General features: G+C 64.9%; 3 protein-coding genes across 6 annotated transcripts; 1 reads left to right on the top strand and 2 right to left on the bottom strand.

Moving 5' to 3' along the window:
• Window positions 1–1,711: 1,711 nt before the first annotated feature.
• Window positions 1,712–9,524, bottom strand: MUC1 (mucin 1, cell surface associated). The gene is made up of 7 exons (XM_059718993.1): window positions 8,165–9,524; window positions 5,208–6,898; window positions 4,874–4,947; window positions 4,596–4,738; window positions 4,165–4,292; window positions 3,926–4,072; window positions 1,712–2,250 (listed from the first exon to the last, which is right to left on the bottom strand). Exons 1-7 carry the CDS (start codon window positions 8,202–8,204, stop codon window positions 2,185–2,187), a joined length of 2,289 nt encoding a protein of 762 aa, XP_059574976.1. The 5' UTR covers window positions 8,205–9,524; the 3' UTR covers window positions 1,712–2,184.
• Window positions 9,525–11,844: 2,320 nt separating this feature from the next.
• THBS3 (thrombospondin 3) lies at window positions 11,845–22,218 on the bottom strand. Its single transcript, XM_059718992.1, has 23 exons — window positions 22,134–22,218; window positions 20,384–20,590; window positions 18,635–18,891; window positions 18,445–18,547; window positions 18,080–18,106; window positions 17,642–17,724; window positions 17,397–17,448; window positions 17,164–17,312; window positions 16,539–16,679; window positions 16,013–16,090; window positions 15,783–15,935; window positions 15,536–15,646; window positions 15,327–15,434; window positions 14,961–15,120; window positions 14,660–14,778; window positions 14,436–14,488; window positions 14,015–14,208; window positions 13,546–13,724; window positions 13,287–13,335; window positions 12,886–13,082; window positions 12,535–12,707; window positions 12,077–12,216; window positions 11,845–11,973 (listed from the first exon to the last, which is right to left on the bottom strand). Exons 1-23 carry the CDS (start codon window positions 22,201–22,203, stop codon window positions 11,915–11,917), a joined length of 2,862 nt encoding a protein of 953 aa, XP_059574975.1. The 5' UTR covers window positions 22,204–22,218; the 3' UTR covers window positions 11,845–11,914.
• Window positions 22,132–26,979, top strand: MTX1 (metaxin 1). Of its 4 annotated transcripts, none has more exons than XM_059718995.1 (8): window positions 22,132–22,207; window positions 23,451–23,520; window positions 23,809–23,888; window positions 24,359–24,451; window positions 24,704–24,883; window positions 25,241–25,317; window positions 26,179–26,333; window positions 26,537–26,979. In XM_059718995.1, the coding sequence occupies exons 1-8, from the start codon at window positions 22,202–22,204 to the stop codon at window positions 26,755–26,757; spliced, it is 882 nt and encodes a 293-aa protein (XP_059574978.1). In that variant the 5' UTR covers window positions 22,132–22,201; the 3' UTR covers window positions 26,758–26,979. The 4 variants fall into 4 exon arrangements, with proteins under 4 accessions (XP_059574978.1, XP_059574977.1, XP_006264355.1 ...); XM_059718994.1 differs by having other exon boundaries at window positions 26,495–26,979; XM_006264293.4 differs by lacking the exon at window positions 22,132–22,207 and adding an exon at window positions 23,191–23,369.
• Window positions 26,980–27,485: the final 506 nt, after the last annotated feature.

The raw sequence follows: 27,485 nt of genomic DNA, 5'->3' as shown, positions 1-27,485 counted from the left end.
GGACGTGAGTGTCCCCCCACAGGGGGCATGTCTGCTGGTGCTATGGAGTCAGACAGAGGGGCAGGGTGGGGGGATCACCAGTAGGGGTGGCACTGGAATCCTGCACTGAGCTGAGCATGGCCCCAGCTCACCCCCAGCCCTGTGCCCTGCACCCAGCAGGTACATCAGATGGGACAGGCGCTGCCCTGGCCCCCTCCCCAGCCCCCACCTGCAGCCAGTATTTTAGCCAGGTGTTCATGGTGAGCAGCAACGCACTCCCCTGTGGTCCCTTCCACCTGCCCCCTCCGCACTTGCCCCTCCTGCCTCCAGCCCCAGCTTTGCCCCCTCACCTGCCTGCCCTTCCCCCCCAGCCCGTTTCTCCCTCTCGCCTGCCAAGCTGCAACCAGCGTTCCTGTGATTTTTTGCTGTTGCCATCAGCAACCGAGACCGCTGGTGTGAAACAAAGACAGAGCCGCAGAGCCCTTGTGGCCCCCCCTTGTCCCAGCACAGCCCCATCCGCATGGCCTGGCCTGACCCCACAGTGCAGACCCCTGCCCAGCACCCCCCACCCTGGCCCACCCAACCACCCCTCGCAGCCCCCCACTGCACTGGACCCCCGGAGCACCTCCGTGTTCTGCAGGGGACACGACCACAGTCTCTGCTACGGGGTCTGTGCTGACTGGGCACAGGGGAGCCCTGTCTGGGGGATCACACCACAAGCTGCGGAGTAGACTGGGCACTTGGGGCCCTGCCAGCGCTGTGTTGTGGAGGGCACCCCAGCCCCACCGTGCCCACGCCCTGACCCCATGCCTCTCTTTGACGTCACTTTTCAGGCACAGCACTTGTTTTGTTTCCTTATTTCTGACTCTTCATTCCTGGCCCAGTCCCTCCCTTCACCCCCCCTTCCCGCCCTCGGCCGCCTGCCTCCACCTGCCCCAGCCAGTCCAGTGCCAGCGCCCACGCCAGCAGCAGGAGCGGGCAGCCCCTGCAGTCAGATCCTGCGGGGAGTCCGAGGACCCACTGACAGTGCACAGGGTTGGATATGGGGCAGCACCACGCTGCAGCCCCATGCTCCGGGTGCCAGGAAGTCTGGCTGAGTTCTGGTTTTTCCCACGCTACCTCTCCCTGCCGATACTGCTGGCCTCGTCATGGTCATAGCTGAGCGTCATGGCCCTGGCATGCTCCTTCCCACTGTTTGTGCAGGAGGTGTCACAGGGAACGGCACAGGGTGCACAAACAGCCTCATGGCGACCCTGCAGCCAGGAAGGCAGTGTGGTGGCCGGCCCCGCCCCGGGATGTGCTGTGAGCGGAGACAATGACAGCACCAAGGTGGCTGGAGCAGGATTTTTGCGAAGTTTGTTCCTTTATCGCTCTTCCCAATGGCTTTATGGGCCCATCACCTCCATGGCCTGTTGGGAAATGCCCCAGTCACAGGAGCGCTGTCTGCTTGGCCTCTGTGCCACTTGCACACAGCAGCCCCACTGCTCTGCAGGGCTCTAGGTAATGCTGCTCGAGTCTGGCGCACCCCACGGCTCTGTGCCCTCCCCACTCCGCCTTGCCGCCAGATGCGACTGCCCAGTAGGAACACACGAGGATGAGCCCCCACCCCGGAGCCATGGCGCCAGATTGGCGTGGGGCTCGGCAGGGCAAGGAGACAGGCCCGTGGGGCTCAGCGGCCAGCACCTGCTGCACGCCCAGGCTGCATGGGAGGAAGCCAGTCCAGAGTCAAGAGTCAGCATAGACCTTTTTATTGTGAAATGCTATAAATACAGGACTGCCAGCACCCTCCACCCCTCGCGGTGTGGCGCCCACACCCACTGCCCCATCCACACACACAGAGCCCAGCTGCCAGCACAGGCAGAGCCTGAGCCCAGCACCCGTGGGGCAGTGCCTGGGGCTGGGCAAGGGATGGGGCAGGGGTGCAGGGCAGCCAGCAGGGCACAGCCCCCTCTCCCATCCCTTGTTTGCCTGGTACCTTCATGCGCTCAGACCCAGCTGCTCCAGAACCACCCTGGGGCCAGCGACGTAGGGCAGGGGCAGGGACGACAGGGCTGGGCAGGGCTGTGCCGGCCCCATCGGCTGAATCGGGGCAGGAGCAGGCCCCGAGGTGCCATGGCCCCTGCCCCAGGCCACTGAGGTCTTGCCCGCATGGCCGGAGCCAGCCCAGGCCGGAGCCCGCTCCCGCCTGTCCTGGACGCGCGCCCCTCAGAGGTTCTCGGACGACAGCGCTGGGTTGGTGTAGGACAAGGCTCTGGAGCCGTTGCCGGAGACCTGGGAGGAAGCAGAGGGGCCACGTTGGAGCCAGCCGAGCACTGGGATTATCTCCCGTTGCCCAGCAACTGGAAGCCCCAGCCTGCGGCACGTAACTTTATCGGTGCCCATTAACAAACTCATCAGCCAGTGAGAAATAGGGAATACCATGTTTACCAGGGCAGCTGTTGGGGTAACTAGAAATAATGGCCACAAACTGGAAGAGAGCCAATTCAGACTGGACATCAGGAAAAAATTCTTTACAGTGAGGGTTGCCAAAATATGGAATAAGCTTCCACAGGAGGTGGTGCTGTCCCCCTCCTTGGAGGTATTTAAAAGGATATTGGACAGATGCCTGGCTGGGGTCATCTGACCCCGGCACTCATTCCTGCCCAGGGCAGGGGGTCGGACTTAATGATCCAATAGGTGCCTTCTGACCCTAACAAATATGAAACTATTAAACGAGCTGCCAGCCTGGCAGTGCCCCTCGTCCTGGCATGACCCCCCAGCCCTGCGCCACGGGGCTAGTGCTTGGAGCACCTGGTGCCATGGGGCAGGCACTGGCCCTGCTCCAGGCCCCGGCACCACAAACAGCCCAGTGTCGACAGTAAACACTCCTGCCATCACGCGGCTGGGAGTGGCCTCAAGCCACTGTGTAGGGTCTGGCCAGCCCGGGCCCTTCCCGGCCCCGGGGCCAGCACGACTGAGTCACCCCTCCCTGCACTCCCTGCCCCCACAGTGCCAGCCCACAGCCCGCTGGGGCCCAGGCCAGCCCAGACTCAGTTCTTCCCTGTCCTGCCGATAAGCCAGCGGGGCAGGAGCAGAGGTAAATATTTACCCAGGTCGCTGGTATTTGAACAACCTGAGCTGCCTATGCAAAGTGGAACAGCTGGATCCAGCCCTGCCCCTGCCCTGCAGTGCCCAGGCCCCATGTCCACAAACAATCCCAGACAGCGGGTCAGGTTGGGTTGGGTCAGGTCATGCCCAGCTCAGTGCTCCCTGCCCTTGCCTCACCAGCCGGCCCCTTGCACCTGGCCTTTGCTCCCTGCCATGCCAAATGCAAAGCAGGTGGGAACGGCAGTGCGGGATGAGTCACCGCTGCCCAGGCCGGCTCAGCTCTCACACGCCACTGACACGGCAGCACCCCCAGCATGGGTGCCCTGACCCGTTGTCTCTACTCCAGCGCCATTCCTGCACCCCTGGAGCAGACGGGGCCAGGCCAGCTGAGTGTGGCGGGGATTTCAGGGCCAGGAGACCTCCAGCCCCCTCCATCCAATCTGCCTCTGCCAAGGCTGTGGGGGCCAGAGCCGGGGGAGCACCCAGCCCAAGGTCAGGAGGGCAGCAGCTGAGCCAAGGTCACCCATGGGAGGGAGGGAGCCGTGAACCCAACCCGGCTCCAGCTGGGGTCTGTCAGTGCCTACTCAGCCAGGCATGACTATGACGCTCACCCACGTCCAGAGCGCAGCCGCCTGGAACGCACTGGTCAGGGCTCAGGGCAGGGCCTGGCCAAGCCATGGCCATGCGCCACCCCAGCTCCTGCACCCGCACCACCCCTTTGGCCCTGTGCCTCTGCCCCGTTAGCCATTCCTGGGGAGAGGAGGGTCACGGGGGCAGTGGTCACGTGGGAAGCAGCCCACACCGCCCATGGCAGAGACCAGCCCCATGCCTGCGTCCAAAGGGGGCTGGCCCCACTCACCTCACTGTAGGGGTTGGGCTTGGTGACAGGTGCCATGTAGCGCCCATGGGTGTGGTAGGTAGGGTACTCGCTCATGGGGTGGTAGGAGTCCTGCAAGCTGAATAGGTCCAGCTTCCCACGGTGGCTTCTGCAGCAGGAGCAGAGGATCTAGAAGAAAGGAGGAGTGGAGAGGGTGAGGGCACCGTGGCATGGAGCGCGCCAGCGGGAACGGGCCCAAGGACCAGGCAAAGGACACTCACCAGCAGGATGAAGATGATGATGCTCAGCACCAGCAGGATGCAGACCAGCACGAGCAGGGCGATGCCCCAGCCAGGCACTATGGATGCTGGTGCTGGCCCCGGCTGTGGGGCAGAGGTTTCAGAAGCAGCTGTAAAGCAAGCAGCAGCTGTCACCACAGGGCTGACCTGGGGGGACAGCAGGGCACTGGGCCCAGGCACAGTACACGCAGCTGACAGGGATGGACCACAGGGTGGCAGAGGCCACCAACAAGGCACTGGGAGGGGCAGAGCCACTGGGGCCTGGGGCTGTGGGTGCTCACCCTGTGGCTCTGGGCTGGCCAGGTCCTGGGGGCATATCCTGGCCACAGTGGTCACCTGTGTGGATCGCTGGGCATCTGTCCCCAACTGCCACCACACAGGGATTGAGGGACCCCACCTGGGCTCCTGCTCACCTCGGACATCATTTATCTGGAGCCCTTCAATCTCTTTGTTACTGTTCAGCTTCTTTTCAAGCTGGAGGGCAATGTTGTTGGCATCGAGGCTGGTGTTGTTCTGCCTATACAGCTGGATGCATTGCACAACCACAGAGCCCGGGCTACAGGGAGAGGAAGTGTCAGTGGGGCTGGGCCCATCCCTGCCCCACTGCCAACCGCTTGCACATGCCCCCCATGGCACGCTGTCTGGTGTCCCTGCCATCCCTGATGCCCCACTCCCTGAGGCAGGGCGGTACCTGAACTGGAGGCCGGTGTAGCCCTGGTAGTCCTTGCAATTGTGGCACGTGTCGCAGGCATAGACCATCTGGAACTGGAGCAGACGACACAGCCTCAGACACTATAGCCCCTCTGCCCTCCCTGGTCCTGGTACCAAGGGCCCAGGGCCAAATGCCCAGCAAACTCCTGTGCAGAGACCTCCAGAGCCAGCTCTGTGCAGATGTCTCCCTACCCCGGCTCCATGCACAGCCCGCAGCTCCAGCCATTGGTGTAGACCATGCACAGCATGATGGAGCTCCTGGCCCCAGACCCCCCTACCCCCCACCAACCCCATAGGGGCTTCCGCCTGCTTACTATGGTGTGAATGGTGCTTGCCAGCTGCTTGTAGTAGGAGGATATGGTGTCACGCAGGGACTCATTGAAGTCTTTGTTGACAATGCGGAAGGAGAGGGAATAGCTGAGAAGGTTCGGGGCCGCCACAGGGGTCTGGTTGCTAGCTGGAGGGGAGGAGGAGGTCCTAGGCAGTACAGGCACGGTAGACCCAGGGCTCGTGCCCAAGGGCTCATGCCCAGGGCTCATGCTCATGTTAGCTGGTGTGGTCTTGAGAGCTTCAGTGCTGCCAGTGGTTGCTGTCCCGGTGCTGGGGGCTTCGGTCCCAGTGTTGGGAGCTGCAATGCTGCTGGTGGTTGTATTCCCAGTGCTGGGAGCTGTGGTGCTACCAGTGGTTATGTTCCCAGTGCTGGGAGCTGTGGTCTCATTGCTGGGGGCTGTGGTGCTGCCAGTGGTTGCATTCCCAGTGCTGGGGGCTGTGGTGCTGCCAGTGGTTGTGTTCCCAGTGCTGGGGGCTATGGTGCTGCCAGTGGTTTCATTCCCAGTGCTGGGGGCTGTGGTGCTGCCAGTGGTTTCATTCCCGGTGCTGGGGGCTGTGGTGCTGCCAGTGGTTGTGTTCCTGGTGCTGGGGGCTATGGTGCTGCCAGTGGTTTCATTCCCGGTGCTGGGGGCTGTGGTGCTGCCTGTGGTTGTGTTCCTGGTGCTGGGGGCTATGGTGCTGCCAGTGGTTTCATTCCCGGTGCTGGGGGCTGTGGTGCTGCCTGTGGTTGTGTTCCTGGTGCTGGGGGCTATGGTGCTGCCAGTGGTTTCGTTCCCAGTGCTGGGGGCTGTGGTGCTGCCAGTGGTTTCATTCCCGGTGCTGGGGGCTGTGGTGCTGCCAGTGGTTGTGTTCCTGGTGCTGGGGGCTATGGTGCTGCCAGTGGTTTCATTCCCGGTGCTGGGGGCTGTGGTGCTGCCTGTGGTTGTGTTCCCAGTGCTGGGATTTGCGGTACTGCCAGTGGTTGTATTCTTGGTGCCGGGTTCTGCGGTGTTGCCAGTGGTTGTGTTTTCACTGCTGGGTTCTGCAGTGTTGCCAGTGGTTGTGTTCTCGGTGCTGGGGGCTGTGGTGCTGGCCGTGGTTGTATTCTCGGGGCTAGGGTCTGTGGTGCTGGCCGTGGTTGTATTCTCGGGGCTAGGGTCTGTGGTGCTGCCAGTGGTTGTGTTCTCGGTGCTGGGGGCTGTGGTGCTGGCCGTGGTTGTATTCTCGGGGCTAGGGTCTGTGGTGCTGGCAGTGGTTGTATTCTCGGGGCTAGGGTTTGTGGTGCTGGCAGTGGTTGTATTCTCGGGGCTAGGGTCTGTGGTGCTGGCCGTGGTTGTATTCTCGGGGCTAGGGTCTGTGGTGCTGGCCGTGGTTGTATTCTCGGGGCTAGGGTCTGTGGTGCTGGCAGTGATTGTATTCTCGGGGCTAGGGTCTGTGGTGCTGGCAGTGATTGTATTCTCGGGGCTAGGGTCTGTGGTGCTGGCCGTGGTTGTATTCTCGGGGCTAGGGTGTGTGGTGCTGGCAGTGGTTGTATTCTCGGGGCTAGGGTGTGTGGTGCTGGCAGTGGTTGTATTCTCAGTGCTGGGATGTGTGGTTGCAGGTGAGGCAGGTGTACTTGAAGTGGCGGTCTCGGCAGTGATGCTAGCATTCGAGCCACTCGAAGTTGTGGAGGTAGTGCTCTTGCTGGAAACCGCAGCTGTGGAGAGAGGGAGCAGGGAGTTCAGGGCAGAAGGCACAGGCTGCTCTATCAGTGCAAACAAGTGCCCAGCAGGGTCAGACACCAGCCTCTGCCCAGAGCAGCTCCATCCTGCAGCAGGTGAGAACTCGCTACCACTAGATCTGAATGAGGCCAGGACAGCCCGGACCAGGCGGGGCCTGGCAAAGTAATGCCTGCATCAGAGAGAGGAGGCGGCATCTCAGAACCACTGGTCCCAGGTGAGATAGGCTCTGGTGGGGCACATGCCCTAGGCAGGTGATTCTCCCAGGGACCAGTGCTCTGCCAGTTTGGCCCAGGGCCCCGGCTATGGCCTGTCCCAGTGAGCTCTGCCCCTGCAGTGACTGAAGGGCACGTGCTAGACCCCCAGAAGCTTGAGGCCAGGTCCCCTCCCTGGGCCAGCCTGGGGCTTGGGGCCTCTGCACACAGGGATCCGGCTGGGGCTGCACAACTGGACGCCCCAAACACAACTATGTCCTCCAACCCCATGGCCCCAGGGAGTGCTGGAGTGTGGCTGGGCCACAGCCTGGAGCTGATGCATGAGTCTGGGGAGGGTGCATCAGGATCCTACAATGGTGCACACAGTCCTGCAGTGGGCACTTCCTGCCAGCAGTACAGCCCCCACTCCCGCCCTGGCCCTTGGGCACATGAGCCAGGGCTTTGGTGAGGCCTCCTGGGCAGGCGCCCGCTGGAGAGAACCCCTGCAGGGCCCTGGACCCCCCAGTGGGCCCTAGCCCTGCTCTGCCCAGCCCAGCCTTATCGTGATGGCACCAGCAGTTCCTGCCACTGCCGCTAGCACCAGCGCCTGCTCCTGCGACAGCCAGGAACGGACCGAGTGGAACGGGGCCCCCAAGAGCCTCTGGCCCAGGGAAGGCAGACCCCAAGCACTAGGCCATGGGGCTCCCCACAAGTGCCAAGGCCGCCCAATGTCCAGGGCTCTGCTTCCTCCTGAGACTTGGGAACCCTGTGTTTCATGGGGCCTTCCACTGTGGATGGGGGCAATGACAAAGCCGCCTGCTGCCAGGGGGGTGAGAGCTGGGCAGGGGACAGCCACACCCCCGAGCCCAGCCCTGTCCAGGCAGGGGGTGAGGGGGTATTGCTCATTGCTCCAGACAAAACAGAGACCCACCCTGATCTGCCACCCCTCCCTGCCCAACTGCCTGTGATGGGTCCAGTCTCACTAGCCAGAACCCCAGGCTGGATCCGGTCCAGCAACAACCCCCCGCTCCCCACAACCCTACCCCTCACCTGCAGTCACGGCCACAAGCAGTAGGAGTGGGGCCTGCATGGCGGCAGGCTGGTCCTGGTCTGGCAGGGCTTCTCTCTGGCTGGTTGCACCTCCCCGTTAGCCCGCAGGGCTCTCGCTACTTGGGAATCAGGAACTGGTGGCGGCTGAGCGCCGGCTGCTTTATAGCAGCACCTCGGAGCAGGTGTGGGGGGAGGGCGGGTAGCAGAGGCCCCACCCAGCGGGGCTACGGCCGGCCGCTCCCTGGAACCCTTCATCCAGCCCAGCCATGCAGACACCTGCCCAGTGCCACCCTGGCCTGTCATCACAGCCAGTGCCAAGGAAGGGGTAGGGGCATGGGCAGGGGCAGCAGAGCTGGGGCTCTGGGCAATGGGGGCAGCTGAGGCTTTGGACAAGAGCAGCAGCTGCCCAGGAAGCAGGGACACGGCTTGTGCCAGCCCCAGCGGCTGCCTCTGGCCATGCTCCATCCCCGGGCACTGCCTAGGGCCCTGGAGCCCCCACTTGCCAGTGCTGGCTAACAGGAAAGTGTGAGCAGTAGAAAGCAGCCAGCGTGGAAGCTCGTAGCAGCAGTCCCTGGCTCTAACCCCTGAGGAACCCCCTGGGTCTCTCATGTGAATCAGCACCCGGGGGTGGGCTAGCTCCGCAGCAGAATCTGGCCCTGGCACCTGGGCATGACTAGCAAAGGTGTGACCCCTGCCAGCACCAAGAACGCCAGGCTCAGGGCCTTGCATTCCTTGGCCAGCACAAGCCCCTGCCCAGGACCTCGGGGGCCACATGGCATTCCCCAGGTACCCCAAGGAGCAGCTCTGCCCACTCCCAGCCCTGCTCCATGTGTCTAGCCCTGCTCCACAGGTCTGGACTGAGCAGGGCCCCAGGGCAGGGGTGACCGGATACTGCAGGGGCTGGGAAGCGATGGAAACTCAGCACCTGGCAAGACAGGCTGGCAAAATCAAAGCTGGGGTGCGGACAGGCCGCTCTGCCTGGAGAGAAGTGCCGCTGCAGGGACTGTTGACTCTCCGAGCTGATGCAATCGCAGTGCTGTGCTGGCCAGGAGGCCTGTGCCCATGGCGTCTGCTCCACTCCCGTGCTGGGACTGGCGTGGCGCTGCTGCCCCGGACAGGTGGATACACGTTCGAGCACCATCCCTGTGCATGGTGGTACCTCAAGCCATGAGGACATGGAGCACTGTGCCCAGGCCCTAGTCAGGGGTTACCCCCATGGGCCAGGCTGCCCCCAGCCTATGCGTGGCCAAGGCAGACGCCCTTGGCATGCACAGCCTCATAGCTGCTGGTGCCATGGCTGCAAGGTATCAGGCCGGCAGGGCATGGATGCAGCACCATACTGCCACCCTGCCCTCCAGTCTGCACCCCTCCATCCAAGGGTGGGCAAGGTCCTCCCCTGTGCCCCCTTGCACCCTGCTGCCCTCCCCATGCTCCGCAGCTGCATGGGTGGAGCCGAACTGCCACCTTGTGGCCACACCCATGTGTGCAGCACCAACCGGCCTGCTCCTATCCCTGCTCCCAGTGGGTGCACTGCATCGGGATGCCCATGGGATGGAGCTATGGGCATGGCGGGTTGCCCTCCCAAGTACCTACGCTGCCATCTGTGCGTCTCCCCCTGCCTGGGCTCTGCTCAGCAGCCCCCGATGGCGAGGCCAGTGTCCCTCCAGGCAGGTGTCTCCAGCCCACGCCTGTACCCATGCCTGGGCCCAGGGACAGGAGTCTGGCTGGACCCACAAGTGAGCCCCCATGCCCGTCCCTTTGGGGGCCAGGCCTAGTCCGCTTGCCTCGAAGGTGCAGGTGTGGGGGTGAGTGTGGGTGGCCAGGGCCAGAAGATGCCACTGGGTCCCGTCTGTGCTGGAGGGTCCTGGCCCCAGCCCATGGCACTGCTTTGCCCTATTCTGGGGGGCGCTTTGCTGTCCTGCCTCCAGTGGGGGTGGAGGAGTGGGCATCTCTCAGGGGGCAGCCCCAGCCCCGCCCAGCACAGCAGGGAGGAGCACCCTCAGGGCCGGGGCTGAGGGAGGCATGGACATACCTTGCAGTCCGACTAAGACAGTGAGAGAGCGCACACTGCCTCTCATCACTGCTGGCACTACCTCTGCCCCGCACTCCCTGCTGGGCCAACCCTGCACTGTCACTGCAGCTCCTCCAGCGTCCCCTACTGAGTTAGCCCCGTACTGCCACTGCAGTGTCCCCAGCGCCCCCAGCTGGGCTAGCCCCATACTGCCACTGCAGCTCCTTCAGCGTCCCCTGCTGGGCTAGCCCCGCACTGCCACTGCAGCTCCTTCAGCGCCCCCTACTGGGCTAGCCCCGCACTACCACGGCAGCTCCTTCAGCGTCCCCTGCTGGGCCAGCCCTACACTGCCACTGCAGCGCCCCCTCCTGGGCCAACCCCACGCTGTCACTGCAGCGCCCCCAGCTGGATCACCCTCCACTGCACACTGCAGCCAGCCCCGCCGGGCCGCAGCTTTGCCCCCGCAGCGCGGCGCTCAGCCCCGGGCCACCCGGCGACTCCGGCACCCAGCGCGTTATCTGTCCCGGGGGGAGGGCGCACACGCTTTGCCAGCGCGTCTCAGGCGAGACGAGGGACCCGGGATCCCGCCCAGGCTCCGGGAGCACGGACCCCGCAGCCTGCCCCCGCCTCCCGGCCCAGCAGGTCCTGCGCTGCCCCGATGCCAGCGGCGCACGGAGCGCACAGCACTCGGGCTCCCGCCTCCCGGTGCCCACGGCCACGGCGAGTCCTGCTCGGGCCGGCGGCGGGACGGATCAATCAAGCCGGCAAGGAGCACGTGGAGCAGCCACAGCAGGGGCCGGAGGCTCCGGGTGACTCCACGGGCGCAGGAGGAGACCGAGCTGCCCGTGGCAGGGGCGAGAGCGCCGGGAGACGGGAGGGGCCGGGCGCGGGGCTCGACCCGGGCGTTGCCCTTTTAAGAGCGGCCCCGCGGCCGGGCCCCGCGCTCCCATTGTTGCCGCCGCCGCCTCGGGGCCGCTCCGGCGCGGGCAGCTCCATTGTGCGGGCGCGGGGCGGCCCCGCTCCCGGCCCGGTGCCCCGCCCGGCAGGTGAGGCTGGGGCAGGGGCAGGGGCGGCGGGGGCGGGGGCAGGGGCGGGCGGGGGCGGCCCATTGTGCGGCGCATTCAGCGCGTTGCTGGGACACGCGTCTCCACGGCAACAAGCGGGTGCCTCGCGGGACGCGGAGCCGCCACCGCAGTTCCCACGGGGCGCGGGAGTGGGAGCGGGCGGCCGGGCCGCGGCCAGCGCCTCCGGGGCGGCGGGAGGGCCGGGATGCGGTGCAGTGTTGTGCGTCTCCTACCAATATTGCACTCGTCCCGGCCTCCCGCCGCCCCGGGCTCCTCTACGCCCGCACGGGGCCGGGCCGGGCCGGGCCGGGCCGGGCCCCCTCCCTCCCAGCGCGGGCGCTTCCCCGGCCCGGGGAGGGGCCCGCTCCGCCCCGCCGCCGCCGCCGCCCACGAACACGGCTCACAGGGTAGAAAACCATCGGAACTTTATGGGCGGACCGGGCGGAGGAGCCGGGCGCCGCGGGGCCTCGCCTGCCGCCCCTGTCCAGGGCCCCGAGGCCGGGCGGGAGGGCGCCCCGCCGCCCTGCTGGGGGCCGGGCGCGCTGGCCCGGAGCAGCGCCCTGGCCGCGGGCCGCAGCAGCCGGGCCGGGCCGCGTGGAAGCAGCGTGGGGCCGGGGCCGCTGCGGGGAGTCCCGACGGCCCTTGGCGCAGCCTGGAGAGTCCGGCCGGGCCGTCTCACTCGCGGCCCTCGAGCAGCAGCGGGCGGAAGGGCTCGAAGTCCTGCGGGACCGTGTCTGCGGGGACGGAGGGGACGGGGCTGAGCGCGGGCAGCAGCGCCCGCTCGCCCGGCGCCCGCCCGGCTCGGGAGCCCTGCGCCCCAGCCGCCCCGCCGCTCACCGTTGCAGCGGTACTGCAGGTTGGACCAGATGATGTTCTCCTGGGAGAAGCAGAAGACGCCCAGGCGGCCGCCCCGCATCGTGCTGTCGAGGATCACGCCCGAGTCCGCCACCAGCCGCGGGCCCTCGTACAGCCGCACCCTGGGGTGGTGGGGGGAGGCCGGGGTGAGCGGGGCCGCGGCGCCCGGGCGGGAGGGGACGTGCTCGGCCCCGGCCCCGGCCCATTGTTCGGCCGCTTTTGCATGTGAAAGGCGCGGGCCGGCATTGCCCGCGCGGCCCGGGTCTCCATGGCGACGGGACAATGGCGCGGAGGCCCAGCTGGTGCGGAGCCAGTGCGGGGCTGGGCCCTTCCCGCCGGCCGGGGCAGAGGCCCCCGGAGCTGCCTTAAAAAGGAAACCTGCAGCCTCCACCGGCCCTGCCCGCGCCCCACCGGGAAGGCTCCGGCCAGCCCCTCCTCACCGGATGTAGCCCACCTGGGGCCTGTGCATGAGCTGCCACCGGTACGAGGTCTTGTCCTTCCAGCCCACGTTGCGCGGATCCTTCCACAGCAGCCGGACCTGGTCCGGGGTGGTGCCTGCATGCCACAGCGCGTTTCGCAGGTGCTCGCCGGGGCCCGTCGTGGACTTCACCGCCTGCGGGCAGAGGGCTGGGGGTGACCGGGGCAGAACGGGTGCCCCGGGCAGAGAAGGGGCCAGGAGTGCCCACCACGGCAGGGGTAGGTCCAGCAAGCACTGCCTGCCCCCCTCGGGTCCCCAAGCAGAGGGGCCATCAGGTCTGAGGCCCAGCAGCTCCCCTCAGCCCAGCACAGACCTTGAGTTGCAGCCCGGTCTCAGCCACGGCCCGGAAGGGGGTAGCCTGCCAGTACGTCTGCTCTGTCTGCTTCCACATGACCACGTAGAAACTGGAGCTGTCCTGGTAGCTGAAGATGAAGCCAGCGTAGTCATCATCCGTGACAGTGTTGACATGGAAGGTGCCCTCGAAGTCCACCCCGTTGAAGGCCGTGTAGCCTGAGCACAGGGCAGGGTGCGCGTCAGGCAGGGAGGCATGTGCCCCAATCCCCATGGGGCCCCTGGGCAGGCCACATCAGCACTGCCCTGGCTCTCCCTCCCCTTTGCTGGGGGCCCAACCTGGGGTGGGTCGTGAGCTGCCCCAAGGAGCTGGGTGGGAACAAGAGGCAGTGTGCTGCCCCAGGACTGGAACACCCTACGTACCAACAGCCAGGCCCGGGTCACTGTTCATGGTCTGTACAATCTCCATGCCCTGGAGAGAGAGATGGGATTGGCACCCGGGCTCGTGGGTGCAGCCCAGGGCCTGCCCAAGGGCTGGCAGTCCTAGCCCAACACCCAGCCAGGCCCCTGGCCGCCTGCCCTCCTTCACCCTTTGCTCAGTGCTGCACAGCAGGCACCACCCTGCCTGACTAGCACTGATGCCAGCACCTGCCCTGCAGCCTCCCCCTCCCTCCAGCCGTACCTGGTTCAGAACCACCCAGTTGGGGTCGATCTGGGCATCGCCCTCGGGGTCCAGGATCACTGTCTGGTAGGCCCGGAAGTCAGTCAGCGTCACCTCGGCACTCTCCGGGCACACGTCCAGCTGGTCAGCCACTGTGTCATTATCGAAATCCTCCTCACAGACATCACCCACCCCGTTCCCTGTGGGGCATGACAGGGCCAGTCACACGTGGTGCAGCTCCAAGCATGTGGTACAGCCCCCAAGCCAGAGTGAGCGCCATGTTCCATACAGCAAGCATGCCTGCTCCAGCTCCATGGGCTCAAGAGATCCTGGCTCCACCTGGCACCAGCTATGTAGCAGTGCCAGCCCAGGGGACTCAACCCAGCAGCCACAGCCCCTGCCACAGGAGCCAGGTCTGCACCAGCTGTGTCCAATTCCCCTGGCACAGGCCCCGTGGCCACATGGTCCTCAGTCCTGGCCAAGCCCTCACCATCTGAGTCCTTCTGGTTGGGGTTGGGAATAAGGCGGCAGTTGTCAGGGCCAGGAGCAATGTAGTCAGGGATGCCATCGTTGTCGTCATCATTGTCACAGTCATCCCCCAGCCCGTCGTTGTCTGAGTCCAGCTGGGAGCTGTTGGGCACTTCGGCACAGTTGTCCTTGGAGTCCTGGTGCCCATCCCCATCACTGGGGGTGGCAAGAGGAGATGAGAGGGCAGTGCCACCAGGCACATAGCTGGAACCCCATCTCCCCCAGATGCCCGCACCCAGTACACCCACCCACTGCATGCCTGGGCATGGGGGCTTCCTGCTACCCCATGTCCCCCAGGGCTCCAGCCCACCCCACCCTGCCTTTCCAGGGACCACAGGGCAATGGCAGAGCTTTGGGCAGGACACAGGCACTGGCTCACACACCTGTCCTCATTGGTGTCACAGATGTCTCCTACCAGGTCACTGTCCATGTCTGTCTGAAAGAGAGCACAGCTCCAGGTCAGCAGGGACTGGGGACTGGTCCTGGGCTCCAGGCATACAGGGGAAGGGGAAGGGGAAGGCCCCCCCTCCAGCCCCTGGTGCCCAACAGCTTCTCCAGCCTCCCACACTGTCTCCCAGCTGCATGCAGCCTCTGCCCCAACCCGTACCTGAGTGGGGTTGCTCATCTCAGGGCAGCTGTCGCAGGCATCCCCAACGCCATCCTCATCCCGGTCTGTCTGCAGTGGGTTGGGGACCTTAGGGCAGTTGTCCAGCACATTGGGGATCCCTGTGGGCAGCACAGCAATGGTGACCCCAGCCCAAGCCCAGCCCCACCTTGAGCCTCAGCCACAGCCCTAGATCCCCAGGCCCAGCCCAGCCTCACCCAGGCAGCCTCGGGCACATCCTTGCAGAAAGCCCCCAGCATGACCCAGGCCCCCTCCTTTGACATGGCCCCAGCCCTGGCCCCACCGTCGCCATCAATGTCGTTGTCACATGCGTCGCCCTCGCCGTTGCTGTCTGTGTCCCGCTGGTCATTGTTGGGCACATTGGGGCAGTTGTCACAGGCATCCCCAAAGGAGTCAGTGTCTGAGTTTTGCTGGTCCTTGTTGGGCAGGAGCCGGCAGTTGTCCTGAAAGAGGCGCCCATCACTACTGGCATCGGGGCAGGCACAGACCCAAGTGCCATGAGGAGCTTTAGGCTGTGCCCCACAAGCCAGGCAGAGTCCCCCAGTCCCCCGCATGCTCCTGGGGCAGCAGGGCAGGGTGCTGCCCCCTCTCCACCCCAATCCTGGGGACAGCCCCTGGCAAGGCCTCCCCAGCCCTGAGCCCAGGATACCTCAACATTCTTGATGCCATCACCATCCGCATCATCATCACACTGATCCCCGATGCCGTCATTATCAGCGTCCTCCTGCCCCGAGTTGGGCGTCAGCCGGCAGTTGTCCTGGGAATGGAGTGTGCAGCTGAGAACCAGGAGCCAAGCAGCCCCCTCCCTGCTCCTGCCCCACCAGCTTCTTGCCCCTATGCCCTGGGTGCGGTGCCCACCTGCTTGCAATGCTTGTCATTGTCGATGCAGGGCAGCGGCTCATCTGGGTAGCCGTCAAGGTCTGTGTCCCGCCCGCACACGTTCCCATTGCCGGCCCAGCCCACATTGCACTGAGGCAGGAGGGGAAGCAGAATCATGACACCAGAGACAGCTCCCAGCTGTGCTGGGATTGCCCTGCCCCCAGGCACAAACAGCCCCATTGCCAGCCCCAGCCCACACATGCAGCCCCTCCCCAGCCCCACTCACCGCACAAGAGATGTCACCGTTCCTCTCGAACATGCAGTATCCGTTGATGTCACAGGGGTTGTGTGTGGGGCTGCTGCAGGACTTCAGTGGGGCACAGCCCACCGTCTGGTTGCCCAGGAACCCCGCCTTGCAGGGGCCACACTTGTAGGAGCCCTGGGGCAGGGGGAGCAGGGTGAGAGGCTGGAGGCAGCTGGAGGCCATGGGACAGGGGGGTGGGAGGCAGAGCTCACCATCGTGTTGGTGCAGACGGAGTTCGGGTCACAGCCACCATTGTTCCCATCATTGCATTCATCAATGTCGGTGCAAACCTGCAGGAGGGACAGTCACTGGAAGCAGGGCCTCTGCAAGGTCCTGGGGCTTGGCCTCCCCCAGGGAGAGGCAGGAACACGAGTAGGGTCCGCCACCCCCCAGCTATGCTCATCCTCCAGCCTTCACTGGACCTGGCCGTGCAGTGCCTTTCCTGGGGAGGGGAGGGAGCAGGCCTGGGCTCACCCCCGAAGGTGCCATACTCCAGTACCGTGGTACTGCCCTGGGCTGGGTGGTCCCTCCTGCCCAGCCCCAGGGGTGCACTGTGAGATGCCAGGGGCAGCCCAGAGCCAGCAGCTCATGAGCCCTGTGCAGCCCTGGTGCCCATCTCTGCTGCAGCAGCAGACCCCTGCCTCCAGCAACACAGTGCCCCCAGACTCACTCCCCCCACCACCACTGTCAGGGGTCAGAGCAGCATAGAGTGGGCTGCCAATGCCAGGCCTCTCTCACCTGCTTGCTGGCTTTGGCGTAGTCAGCACCCACACCTGAGATGAGGTTCCCCTTGTAGCCACGGGGGCAGGGCTCGCAGCGGAAGCCGGGCGCCGTATTGATGCATTTCGAGCCAGGGAAGCAGGGGTTGGCATGGGCACACTGGGAGCGAGGGAGAGGGTCCAGCCAGTCCCACATGCAGCCAGCACAGCAGGCCCCTGCCAGGAGCGTGGCTCACCACTGCCAGCCTCCCAGGGCTGCTCCGGCGTCACCCCCGCCCCAGCACCAAACTTCCTGCCATGCACCTGGCAGCAGGTTGAGCCAATTCCCTGCCCAACCCATGAAGCAGGGAGCACTGACCACCATCCCTGTCCAACAGCCCTGGGCACACAGGAAGCCTGACCCACAACCTCCTCCAGCGCAGCTTGAGGCCCAGGCCCTGCTCCACAGGGCAGGCTCCTCCCTGCCGACCCTACCTGCATTGTCACATTGCTCCTTCCCATGGGCACAGTCATGCCCTGCCTCATCCATTTCCCAATGCATCGGGATCCCCAGAACACAGGACCCCTGCCCCATGTTGTGAGCAGCACTCTGTCCCCGACAGGCTCATGAGCAACCTGCTCAATCCTTGGGCTGGGCCCCTCACCTCATTGATGTCAGCACAGTGTGTCCCATTGCCCTGGAAGCCAGGAGGGCAAGGCCCACAGCGGTACCCGGGGTACTCGTATGTCTCCATGCAGTCTACACCGCTGAAGCAGGGGTTGGGGCTGCAGCGGGAGCGGTGCTCATGGAACCCTGCAGAGAGAGGGGGTCACAGCGCAGCTGCTGGGCTGGGCCAGGCTGAACAGGGCAGGGCAGCTCCCCGCGGCCAGGACTCACCGCAGACCTGACACTCCATGATGGTGTTCCGGATCAGGGACATCTCCTTCACCTGCAAGGCACAGCGCAGGTGTCAGAGCCCGAGACCTCAGCATCACAGCACCCCGGAGCAGAACTCGCCCAATCTCTAGCCCAGGCCCCCAGAAGGAGTGGGGGGGAAGGGGCACTGAGCAGGGGGTTAGCACCTGGATGGGGTCAATCCTGCCACAGCAGGAAATGGTGTACAGCCCCTCTAGCCACCTCACCTGGTCACGGATATCCTCCCTCAGCTCCATCAGGACCTTGTTGAAGAGGGTCAGCTGCGTGACCAGGGCCTTGGTCTGCTCGCCTGCCCCAACAAAGCACTGGTCAGTCCCCCAGGTGCCATCCTCTCTGCCCACTGCCTCCAGGGTGCTGCCCCACCCTGACTGGCACCCATGCACACCTTGGGTCTGCAATGGGGAAAAGCAGTGCCCAGAAGCTGGCTGAGATCCCCCAAGCTCACTTCATGCATGACCACAGCTATCTTGGAGCCAAGAGCAGTCAGGTGAAGGATGAGACCTCAACGAGGGGTGCAGCATCCCCTTCTCTGCGCTGAGACCCCGAGGCCTCCCTCTGCCCAGCCCCAGTCAGGCGTGGGCCCAAACCCATGTGCAAGCAGGAGTGTGAGAGGTGGAAGGCCAGGAGAACAACAAGCAACTCACCCAGGATGGAGTTCAGCACCCCGGTTACTGCAAGGGAGGAGATGGAAACATTGTCCTGATGCCAGCCTGACTCGTTCCTGCCCACCCGACACAGAAAGCAGTGGCTGGTAGCTGCAAACCCGGCCCCCACCAGGCCCAGCCCCAAAGAGGCTGTGTTCATATGTGCCTATATGCCCGCATGCCTCATGCTCCATATTTAACAGGAGCACAAGATATGTACACGTGTCTATGTGCGGGTCCCACGTCCCACATGACATACATAGACATGCCCTGTGTGCATAACTGGCAGTGCCCTATTCCATATGCAACATGTGTGCAGGTGCCCCTGCATGGGCTTGTATTCCAGGTGCCCCCTGCTGCGTTACCTGCACTGTGGATGGACTCATCGCCTTGGAAAGGGCATTCACTCAGGGCTCCAACGCGGCTCATGGATCCTCCCAGAATCAGCTTCATCGACTCTATAAACCCCTGGTCCAGAGAGGAGCCGTCAGCCCCGGTGCCATGGTACTGCCCATGCCCCCACTGCTGCACCCGCTCAGCCAGGCCTCCTCTCACCTGCAACCTCTGATAGGCCTTCTGGCCCGTGCGCACCTCCACCGCCTCCAGCTCGGCCTGGGGCACAACTGCTATCTGGGGCAGCCCCGCGCTGGCATCAGCCTGCTTGCAGTCGACATACAGCTCCACGCTCAGGGCGTCGGCACGCAACCCACTCAGGCGCACGATCACCGTGTGGCTCCGTCCATCCGCCAGGCCAGTGTGCTGCAGGTTCACCACGTGCAGCTTCCCGTCCTCCCGCAGGTATCGCAGCAGGACTGTGGAGCACAGCCACAGACGTAAGCTTCCCCTCAGCATGGGGGCCCAAAGCCCTGCCTGGCACAGCTTGTACCCCCTGTGCATGGTGCCTGGCACAGCCCACCTTCAACTGCACAGCCCCATCCTGAGATGGGATTGTGCAGTTCAGGGTGTAGACCCTGAGATGGTGCAGAGTCACTTGGAGGAACTGGATGCCTTTAAGTCGGCAGGCCCGGATGAGCTCCATCCAAGGGTACTGAAGGCACTGTCTGATGCCATTGCACAGCCACTGGTGGGAATATTTGAACATTCACGGTGCACAGGCCAGGTCCCGGAGGACTGGAAAAGGGCCAGTGTGGTCCCCATTTTCAAGAAGGGGAGGAAGGAGGACCCGGGCAACTATAGGCCAGTCAGTCTCACCTCCATCCTAGGTAAAGTCTTCGAAAAAATTATCAAGGCTCACATTTGCAAGAGCCCGGCAGGAAAAATTATGCTGAGGGGAAACCAGCACGGGTTCGTAGCAGGTAGATCATGCCTGACTAATCTAGTCTCTTTTTATGACCAGGTTACAAAACGCCTGGACGCAGGAGTAGGGGTTCCCAGAGGGCAGGGAACAACTACAAGCAGACCTGGACAGGTTGGACATATGGGTGGAAAACAACAGAATGCAGTTCAACAAGGAGAAATGCAAAGTGCTGCACCTAGGGAGGAAAAATGTCCAGCATACCTACTGCCTAGGGAATGACCTGCTTGGTGGAACGGAAGCAGAAATGTTCATCTTGGAGTCCACTAGGACTCCAAGATCCCTGAGTCGGCAGTGTGACGAAGCCATCAGAAAAGCTAATGGCACTTTATTGTGCATCAGCAGATGCACGACAAATAGATCCAAGGAGGTGATACTTCCCCTCTGTCGGGTGCTGGTCAGACTGCAGTTGGAATACTGTGTGCAGTTTTGGGCGCTGCACTTCAAGAGGGATGTCGAAAACCTGGAGAGGGTCCAGAGAAGGGCCACTCGTGTGGTTAAGGGCTTGCAGGCCAAGCCCTATGAGGAGAGACTGGGGCACCTGGACCCCTTCAGCCTCCGCAAGAGAAGGTTGAGAGGCGACCTTGTGGCTGCCTATAAGTTCATCACGGGGGCACAGAAGGGAATTGGTGAGGTTTTATTCACCAAGGTGCCCCCGGGGGTTACAAGAAATAATGGCCACAAGCTAGCAGAGAGCAGATTTAGATTGGACATTAGGAAGAACTTCTTCACAGTTACAGTGGCCAGGGTCTGGAACGGGCTCCCAAGGGAGGTGGTGCTCTCCCCTACCCTGGGGGTCTTCAAGAGGAGGTTAGATAAGCATCTAGCTGGGGTCATCTGAACCCAGCACTCTTTCCTGCCTATGCAGGGGGTTGGACTCAATGATCTATTGAGGTCCCTTCTGACCCTAGCATCTATGAATCTATGAATCCTCTGCCGTCCCCGGGACCCCCAGCCCATGACCCAAGGCCCAGGCACTCCTGTGCTACCTTTGTTGATTTTCCCCACAACAGAAACTTCTAGCCACCGCGTGTTGTCCTTCTTGGAGTAGAGGCCGAAGAGCACACCGCCCTGCTTGGGGGGCAAGCGAAAGGTAGACAGCAGGTAGGCGTCGTTCACCGTCAGCAACTCTGTCCGGATCTTGTGTGCCACGTTCACCATCTGCCGGGCCTCTGTCACCATCAGCAGATCTATGACTGCAGGATGGACAGACAGATGGACAGTCATGTCTGAGTGTCACAATGCCAGCAGGGCCACCAGAGTGATAGGCTAGTCCGTGACTCCGCAGACAAGGACTGCTCCCCATGCAGCCCTTGGAAAGCTGTCCCCAGCCAGGCCCTTGCTGGCTGGAGCGGGGTTTATGGAAGCGCTGCCAGAGCCAGAGGCAGATGGATGGGTGCAGGCAGCAAACTCACCTCCCACCTGGCAGCAGAGCAGAGCTCAGGAGCCCCAGGAGGGCTCCTTCCACTGTCCCTGAGCCAGAACTGGGGGCTACTGTCCAGCTCCTCAGGCTTGCACCCTCCCATCTCACCAGCCCCACGTCCCTCCTCTTCCTTCCACAGTTCGATGTAGAGGCCAAGAGGTCCTCAGGGCAGCCCTGCCATGTGCTCACTCCACTGCAGCCACGGGGGGAGAAACCCATCACCCTGTGCCCAGCCTGGGTCCAGCTTGGGAGGCATGGCAGAAGTGGGGAGTGCGCCCCAGGAGGTGGCGACTTTGGGCCGTGGACAGAGCTGGCCAAGCACTGCTGGGCACTACCCAGGGTCTGGGGCAGGTCAACCCCCCCACCACCACCAGTCCTGTGGCAGGGGCACAAGGCTGGAGGGGAGCTACTGGCATTGGGACCCCGCACCCACAGGCAGCCGGCTCTGGACTGGGTCCAGGCCACCAGCACATGCGGCAAGGCACAGCCCAGCTCCAGCGAGGACCTCTGCGGTGAAAGGGAAGCTGGAGGCAGTGAGATTGGAGTGCAGTCCCTGGACAACGCCATGATCACGGAGGGAACCTGCTGGACCCCAACCCCTGCCCTCCCTGGCTCAGAGCCGGGATGAGCATGGAGCCGCCACGTGCTGCAGGACTTGGGGCCTCCCGGCTCCCTGCAGTCCCGGATCTGGCCTGTTCACCTTTCTGACCCCCAAGTGCAGCACGGGCCTGGAGCCAGGCTGGACCCCTGCACTGCCCTGGCTGGACAGCAGGTCTGGCCGCCCCAGGCAGGTCAAGCAGAGGGTTGTACTCAGCCTCCGCGGTCCCTGCAGGGGCTAGGGACTCCAGCAGCATCACCCTGGAGCTGCTCTGCGGTTTCCCTCAGGCTGGGGAAAGAATATCCTTCTGTGCTGCAGCCGCCCAGCCGAGTGCCAGACCTCCCAGGGAGAGGCAGCCGCTACCAGCGCCCGGTGTCAGGCTGCTCCCCACAGCCCCAGGGCCAGGGCAGCCTCGGCCGGGAGGAGCGGAAGCGCCGGGAGCATTCCCCGTGCCCTGCGGGAGCCCCCCGCTCCCCGGTGCGGGGTCTCGGCCCCTCGCAACCCCGCGAGCCCAAGCCCGCACCATCCACCCCGGCGCCTCCCGCAGCTCCCAGGAAGCCCGGCGGGCCGGCCCCCGCGCTCCCCCAGCCCCGCCGCAGAGGATGCGCGGGGCGCTCTTGGAGCCGCCGGAGCTCCCAGCGCCGGGCGGCCGCGGGCTCCCCCCGCCGCGGGTCCCGGGACTCGGGCGGCGCCGCGGGCACGGGCGCTCCGCGCTTACCCTGCAGCTCGTGGCGGGCGGCGGCGGCGGCGCCGAGGAGGAGCAGGGCGAGCAGCGCGCAGAGCCCCATGCTGGTCCGCTCCGAGTGCGGCGGCGGCGGCGGCGGGGCGGCGCGGGGCTGGGGGAGCGGGGCCGGGCCGGGCGGGGCGGGGCGGGGCGGGGCGGCGCTGCCGGGCGAGGACGGAACAAAGAGCCGTCAATCACGGCGCATCCCGGGTACGGGGCACCGCTGCGCCCCGGGGGGGGTACGGCCGCCTGGCTGCGCCCAGCCCGCGGGAGCGGGGTGTAGGCAGAGCCCCCCAAGGGTGGGGGAGAGACCCCGGGCGCTGCGCCCTGCGGAACGAGGGGGCACCCCGGGCAGGCCCCCCCCCCCCCACGGGTTGTCACCGCGGGCCCCGGCCCGGCGACATGACAGCGCCGCCGCCAGCCCCGGTTCACGGCGGGGTCAGTCAGTGTGGGGCCGGTTCACGCCAGAGCAGCCCCCGGCCCCGGGACCCCGCGGCTTTCCCCTCCCAGGCGGGGACCTGGCCCTCTGCCAGCCCGTGACCCCTTCCCCGCCCCCCGGAGCCTGCGCAGCCAGACAGTGAGGTCATCCCGGAGGCCCGGTCACCTCTGCCCGGGGCGGGGACAGGCAGAGCCCCCGAGCGACGCCTGATGCTGCGGCGCCGGGTCCTCCGGAGCCCGGAGCCCCCTCGCCCCCGCCTGGTGCCCAGCTCCCAGCGGGACGTCCCGGGGCCAGCAGCGGTCACTTGCTCCCGGGCCCCGGTCCTGCCCCCTCGGCTCCCCGGAGAGCCCGCTGGCCGGGCAGGCTGTCCCGGGCCGGGAGCCAGGCGCGCCGCGCCCCCGCCCTGTTTACGCTTTGTTTCCCCGCCGCCGCCATAGCGACGGGAGCCGTGCCCGGGCGAGGGGGGCTGCCCGGGGCCGAGCGCACATTTTCCACCCGCCGCTCCCGTCCTCCCCGCGGGGCCGCGACGGGACGACCCGCAGCACGTGCCGGAAAGGGGCCCCGCTCTGGGGGGTGGGGGCTGCGGGCACGGCGCGGGGGGCGACCGCAGCCTGCCCGCTGCACTGAGCGGGCTCGTCCCGCGTCCCGCACCACCGGCCTGGGCTCTGCGGGGCGGGGCGGACCCGCCACGTGGTTCCGGGTCGCGGAAGATGGCGGCGCCCATGGAGCTGTACTGCTGGGCGGCCGGCTGGGGGCTGCCGTCCGTGGACCCCGACTGCCTGACCGTGCTGGTGAGCGCCCGCCCGGGGGCTCGAACCCGCCGTCTCGGCCCTGCCCGGCCCGGCCCGGCCCTGACCGCCCTTGTCTTGCAGACCTACGCGCGGTTCACGGAGGCGCCGCTCAAGCTGCACAAGCTCAGCAACCCCTGGAGGAGCCCCGCAGGTGAGCGCCGCTCCCCCTGGCAGGAGCCCGAGACTCCCCCGCGGACACTGCTCCCTTGGCACGGCCGCGCTGGTGCCCGCGAGCCTGCCCTGCCTGGGCTGCAAGCCTGGCTCCCAGCTCTGTGCCCCTGTCCCCGAGTACCCCATCAGCGCCAAGCGCCGCTCCCTGCGCACGGCTCGCACCACTGCCCCTCGGCCCGCTCAGGCTGCCTGTGGGCTGGCACCGGGCTCAGAAGGGGCTTGGGCCGTGTCCCCGGGGGGGGGACCCTCACCTGCTTTCCGCTCGCAGGACGGTTGCCGGCGCTGAAGACGAGGGAGGAAGGGGTTTTGTCCAAGACGCATGAGATCATCACACACCTCAGGAAACAGGTGGGCTGGGTCGGGCTCCTCCAGCCCTGCTGCAGCCAGCTGCCCTGCGGGGCTTGCTGCTAGAGTGCAGAGGGCTGAGAGAGGAGCCCTGGGCCAGGAAGACGCTGTTGTGAACATCCCAGGCAGGCCCAGGGGCTGCTCACCCTTGTCCCTCTGGCTGCTGGGTGGTCCTGCAGGCAGGAGAGCTACCTGGTCCCCGGAGGTGAGGGAACCAAAGGGGATCTGGGGGCCAAGTGCCCTGGCCCATGCCGCCAGTCCAGGGCTGCACTCCTTTTGCTGTTTCTGGGTGCGGGGTCTGATGTGAACATGATTTAGTTGTGGTGAAGTGGAGAGGGGGGGGCTCCCTTCTCTAAGCAGACACCAAGGGCGGCCTGGCCCTGCAGCTTCACGCTTCTGGGGCTGCCCATGCGTCATGCAGACCCTGGCCTGCTGCCATCTAGCCGTGGCTCACACTGCGCTGTTGCCCACAGAAGTACAATGCAGACTACGATCTCTCAGCCAGGCAGGGGGCCGACACCCTTGCCTTCATGTGCCTGCTGGAAGAGAAGCTGCTGCCGGCACTGGTGAGTGTCTGTGGAAGAGGATTGCTGACGTGTGGCAGGCTGGGGGGGGTGCTGCTGGGAGCCCAGGTCTGTGGCCAGGTATGGTGGCACAGGGGGAGGTGCGCTGACAGATGCCAAGACAGCCAGATGGAGCCATGGGCTGGGATGACAGTGCAGCGACATGGGCAGGCTGAACTTGGGGGGCTGTGAGCTGCTTCGGGCCTGCGCCAGGCAGAGAAAGCAGTCTTGGTCCCATACTGCTGCTCCCACCAGATCCACACGTTCTGGGTGGACGCCGAGAACTACGTGGTGCACACACGGAAGTGGTACGCAGAAGCCACCCCCTTTCCTCTCAACTTCTTTCTGCCCAACCGCATGCACAAGCAGCGCCTGGAGCAGCTGCAGCTGCTCTGCGGGGATGACTGCCTGGAAGACGAGGAAAGGCTAGAGAAGGTAGTGAGTGGGTGGGTGGGTCCCGTGGGTCCCTGACCGTGGCCCATGCAGGGGTAGCTGGCCCTCCCTGGATAGGTGGTTTTGGGGGTCCCTGCCTGATCCCCAGCTATTCAATGTGTGGCTCCGGGGTCCAGGGGAGGGGGCAGAGCTGTCAGGCCCAACCCGTCTCCCAGGAGGGTGCAGAATGGTGCTGTAGGCCAGAAGGGGAGACATTGAGACTGGCCCCTGTGCTGGGGCAGGAGGTCAACAGGGACACTGTCCATCCTGTTGGCTGGGCACGCTCTAGCCTGGGGGGCAGGGGCAGGCACTGGGCTTGGTGCAGGGTGTCACAATGGCACTGCTCTCCTCATCCTGTAGCTGTACCACGAAGCCCGGGAGTGCCTGACACTCCTGTCCCAGCGCCTTGGGGCCCAGAAGTTCTTCTTCGGAGACTCGTAAGTGCTGGAGGGCGAGCTGCTCACGCAGGGGGGCGGGGTAAGGGTATGGCCACAGAGTGGCAGCAGGTATAGGCAGCACTCTGAGCTGCAGGCAGGGCTCGTGCTGGAGTCCTGGCCTCCTTGAAATGGCAGCTCCCAAGGGAAGCTCTGAGCATCCACAAGAAACCCCAGGACCATCATGAGCAAAGTGGGGCTGAGCTGGGCCAACACGGCTGCCCTGTGAGAACGTGCCTGGGGGCGGCCAGCAGAACCATTCCTCACCACCCGTTAGGACCCCGCCATCCCGACGGGTCCCCTCCTCCCCTGTAAAACCACACCAAGCCCAGACCAGCCATTCCCCCACAGCAGCCGCGCCAGAGCCGGAGCCCTGAGAGGGCTGCCTTGTTTGCTCCGGCTTTAATGGCTTCATAACTGCCAGAGCCATAAACGGCTGTAGCTGAATGTGCCGCTTATTCAGCTCAAAGGGGCCGGCTGCAGTGAGCGGGAATTGCACGAGACAAACACATACTCACATGCTTGAGGAGAGCTGCTCCTGCCCTCGATGTCCTGCCAGCCCTTGCTTTGGGTCCTGCTGGGAGAGGCTGCAAGCTCCTGGGGACTGTACCCCAACCCTGTGCCCCAGAGCACTTAGCTGGCAGAGGCCAGGCTGAGGGGGCGCCTGTGGTGGGACTAGAGTTGGTGTGAGCCCCCGGCAGCAGCAGGGGCAGCCCTCTGGTCCCTCAGTGACTGTGATGTGGGGAGATACATAGGTGGATCCTCATGGCAGAGGGAGCGGGTCTGTCTGCAGGCGCCAGCAGCTTTGGGGTGGGCTGGCCAGGAGGGGCGACCAGCTGTCAGCACATGCTCTCTGTACCTCAGGCCTGCTTCCCTGGACGCCTTCGTCTTCAGTCACCTGGCACCACTGCTCAAAGCAAAGCTGCCCAATGGCAAACTGCAGCAGCACCTGAAGTCCCTGGAGAACCTGTGCAACTACTGCACCTCCATCCTGAGCCTCTACTTCCCCTGGGACAGCGGTAAGTGGCTGCAGGAACCCTCCACCTCACTGTAGTGGAGGGAGGCCACATGGTGCCTGTGCTGCATGGGCACGAAGCTTCTTGGGCACCCTGTCATCAGCCTGGGTGTGTGGAGCATCAGGGGCACTGGCTCACCTGAATTGCAGCCATTCTCTGCCCAGATGCTGCCTCAAGGGCACTCACAGTGGATGTCTCCTTGCCAGGCGATCCCCCGGCTACTGCTCCCCGGCCCCCGGCCCCTGAGGGCAGCGACTCCGAGGAAGATCCACACAAGTGGCGCAACCAGATCTTGTCGGTGCTGGTGGCCCTGGGCGCCATGATCAGCTACGCCATGTTGAGTGGTATCGTCTCCATCCCGTGGACAGAGCCCAGCCTGCCTGGCCGCTGGCCCATCTCCCTGGAGGAGGAGGAGGAAAAGGAGTGAGGTGCTGGCCTCTGGCCACTGCTCTCAGGGCTTTGGTTCTCACCGACTGGTGTCACTTGAACGGACTTTTGTATGGCGCTGGGCACCGCGCATTGTGCTGGTCAAGGGCATGATATGGTCCCAGCCCCCTCCTGCATTCCTGAGCGGTGCCCAGCCACCGCCATCCATAGCGCCCACAAGGTGCTGGGAGCCCCATTAAACCTACGTTCTTTCTGCAGGGTATCTCTGTGCTGTCGTGTGCTGCTGCAGGGGGCTGCTTGTGTGGGACAGACCTTGTGCAGCGCAGTCTGGTGAGGGTGGAGCCACCTGTCCATGTGTGGCCCTGCTGGGCTCTGTTGGGCTCCATGCATCCTCTGCCTTTGGTTGTGGTCTCCATGCTGCCTCCTGCTCCTTCTTAACTGATTGCCCTGGCAGCAGGCAGTGTTGCCACATCCCTGCTCTTTCCTTCCTGGTGGTTGCAGGCTGCACTGGGGCTGGTGACTGGTGTCATGAGCCTCCTGGACGCTGGCTGGTGCCTCGTCCTGCCTGCTCCATGCTGCAGGTGGCTGGGCTGGGGTCTCAGTGGTCCCAGGCTCACCCAGCTGGTAGATGCAGTGCTTCTCCCTGCAACCTGTGACTGGGGGTGTGGGAGCACCCTGGGGCAGCTCTGGAAGAGCATAGGTGCCAGGGCCAAACCCAGGCTTGCCTGTGCTCACAAAAGGAAGATGGGAGAGTGAGGATTCCCTGCT

The sequence above is a fragment of the Alligator mississippiensis genome, chromosome 15, assembly GCF_030867095.1.
Source record: "Alligator mississippiensis isolate rAllMis1 chromosome 15, rAllMis1, whole genome shotgun sequence".
Classification (NCBI taxonomy): Eukaryota; Metazoa; Chordata; order Crocodylia; family Alligatoridae; genus Alligator; species Alligator mississippiensis.
The sequence above is the reverse complement of the archived record's forward strand: the minus strand, read 5'-3'. Positions and strand labels throughout refer to the sequence as shown.

Excerpts from the sequence above, each read along its gene's own strand:
- MUC1 (XM_059718993.1), bottom strand. The coding sequence starts at position 8,204 with ATGCAGGCCCCACTCCTACTGCTTGTGGCCGTGACTGCAG. Across the intron at positions 4,293-4,595 it reads CCAGATAAATGATGTCCGAG|CTGCTTCTGAAACCTCTGCC; the intron begins GTGAGCAGGAGC and ends CTTGCTTTACAG. Across the intron at positions 4,073-4,164 it reads TCATCATCTTCATCCTGCTG|ATCCTCTGCTCCTGCTGCAG; the intron begins GTGAGTGTCCTT and ends CCTTTCTTCTAG.
- THBS3 (XM_059718992.1), bottom strand. The coding sequence starts at position 22,203 with ATGGGGCTCTGCGCGCTGCTCGCCCTGCTCCTCCTCGGCGCCGCCGCC. Across the intron at positions 15,435-15,535 it reads ATGACAAGCATTGCAAGCAG|GACAACTGCCGGCTGACGCC; the intron begins GTGGGCACCGCA and ends CTCCATTCCCAG. Across the intron at positions 12,708-12,885 it reads AGACCGGGCTGCAACTCAAG|GCGGTGAAGTCCACGACGGG; the intron begins GTCTGTGCTGGG and ends CTCTGCCCGCAG.
- MTX1 (XM_059718996.1), top strand. The coding sequence starts at position 23,289 with ATGGCGGCGCCCATGGAGCTGTACTGCTGGGCGGCCGGCTGGGGGCTG. Across the intron at positions 23,370-23,450 it reads CCGACTGCCTGACCGTGCTG|ACCTACGCGCGGTTCACGGA; the intron begins GTGAGCGCCCGC and ends CTTGTCTTGCAG. Across the intron at positions 24,884-25,240 it reads ACGAGGAAAGGCTAGAGAAG|CTGTACCACGAAGCCCGGGA; the intron begins GTAGTGAGTGGG and ends CTCATCCTGTAG.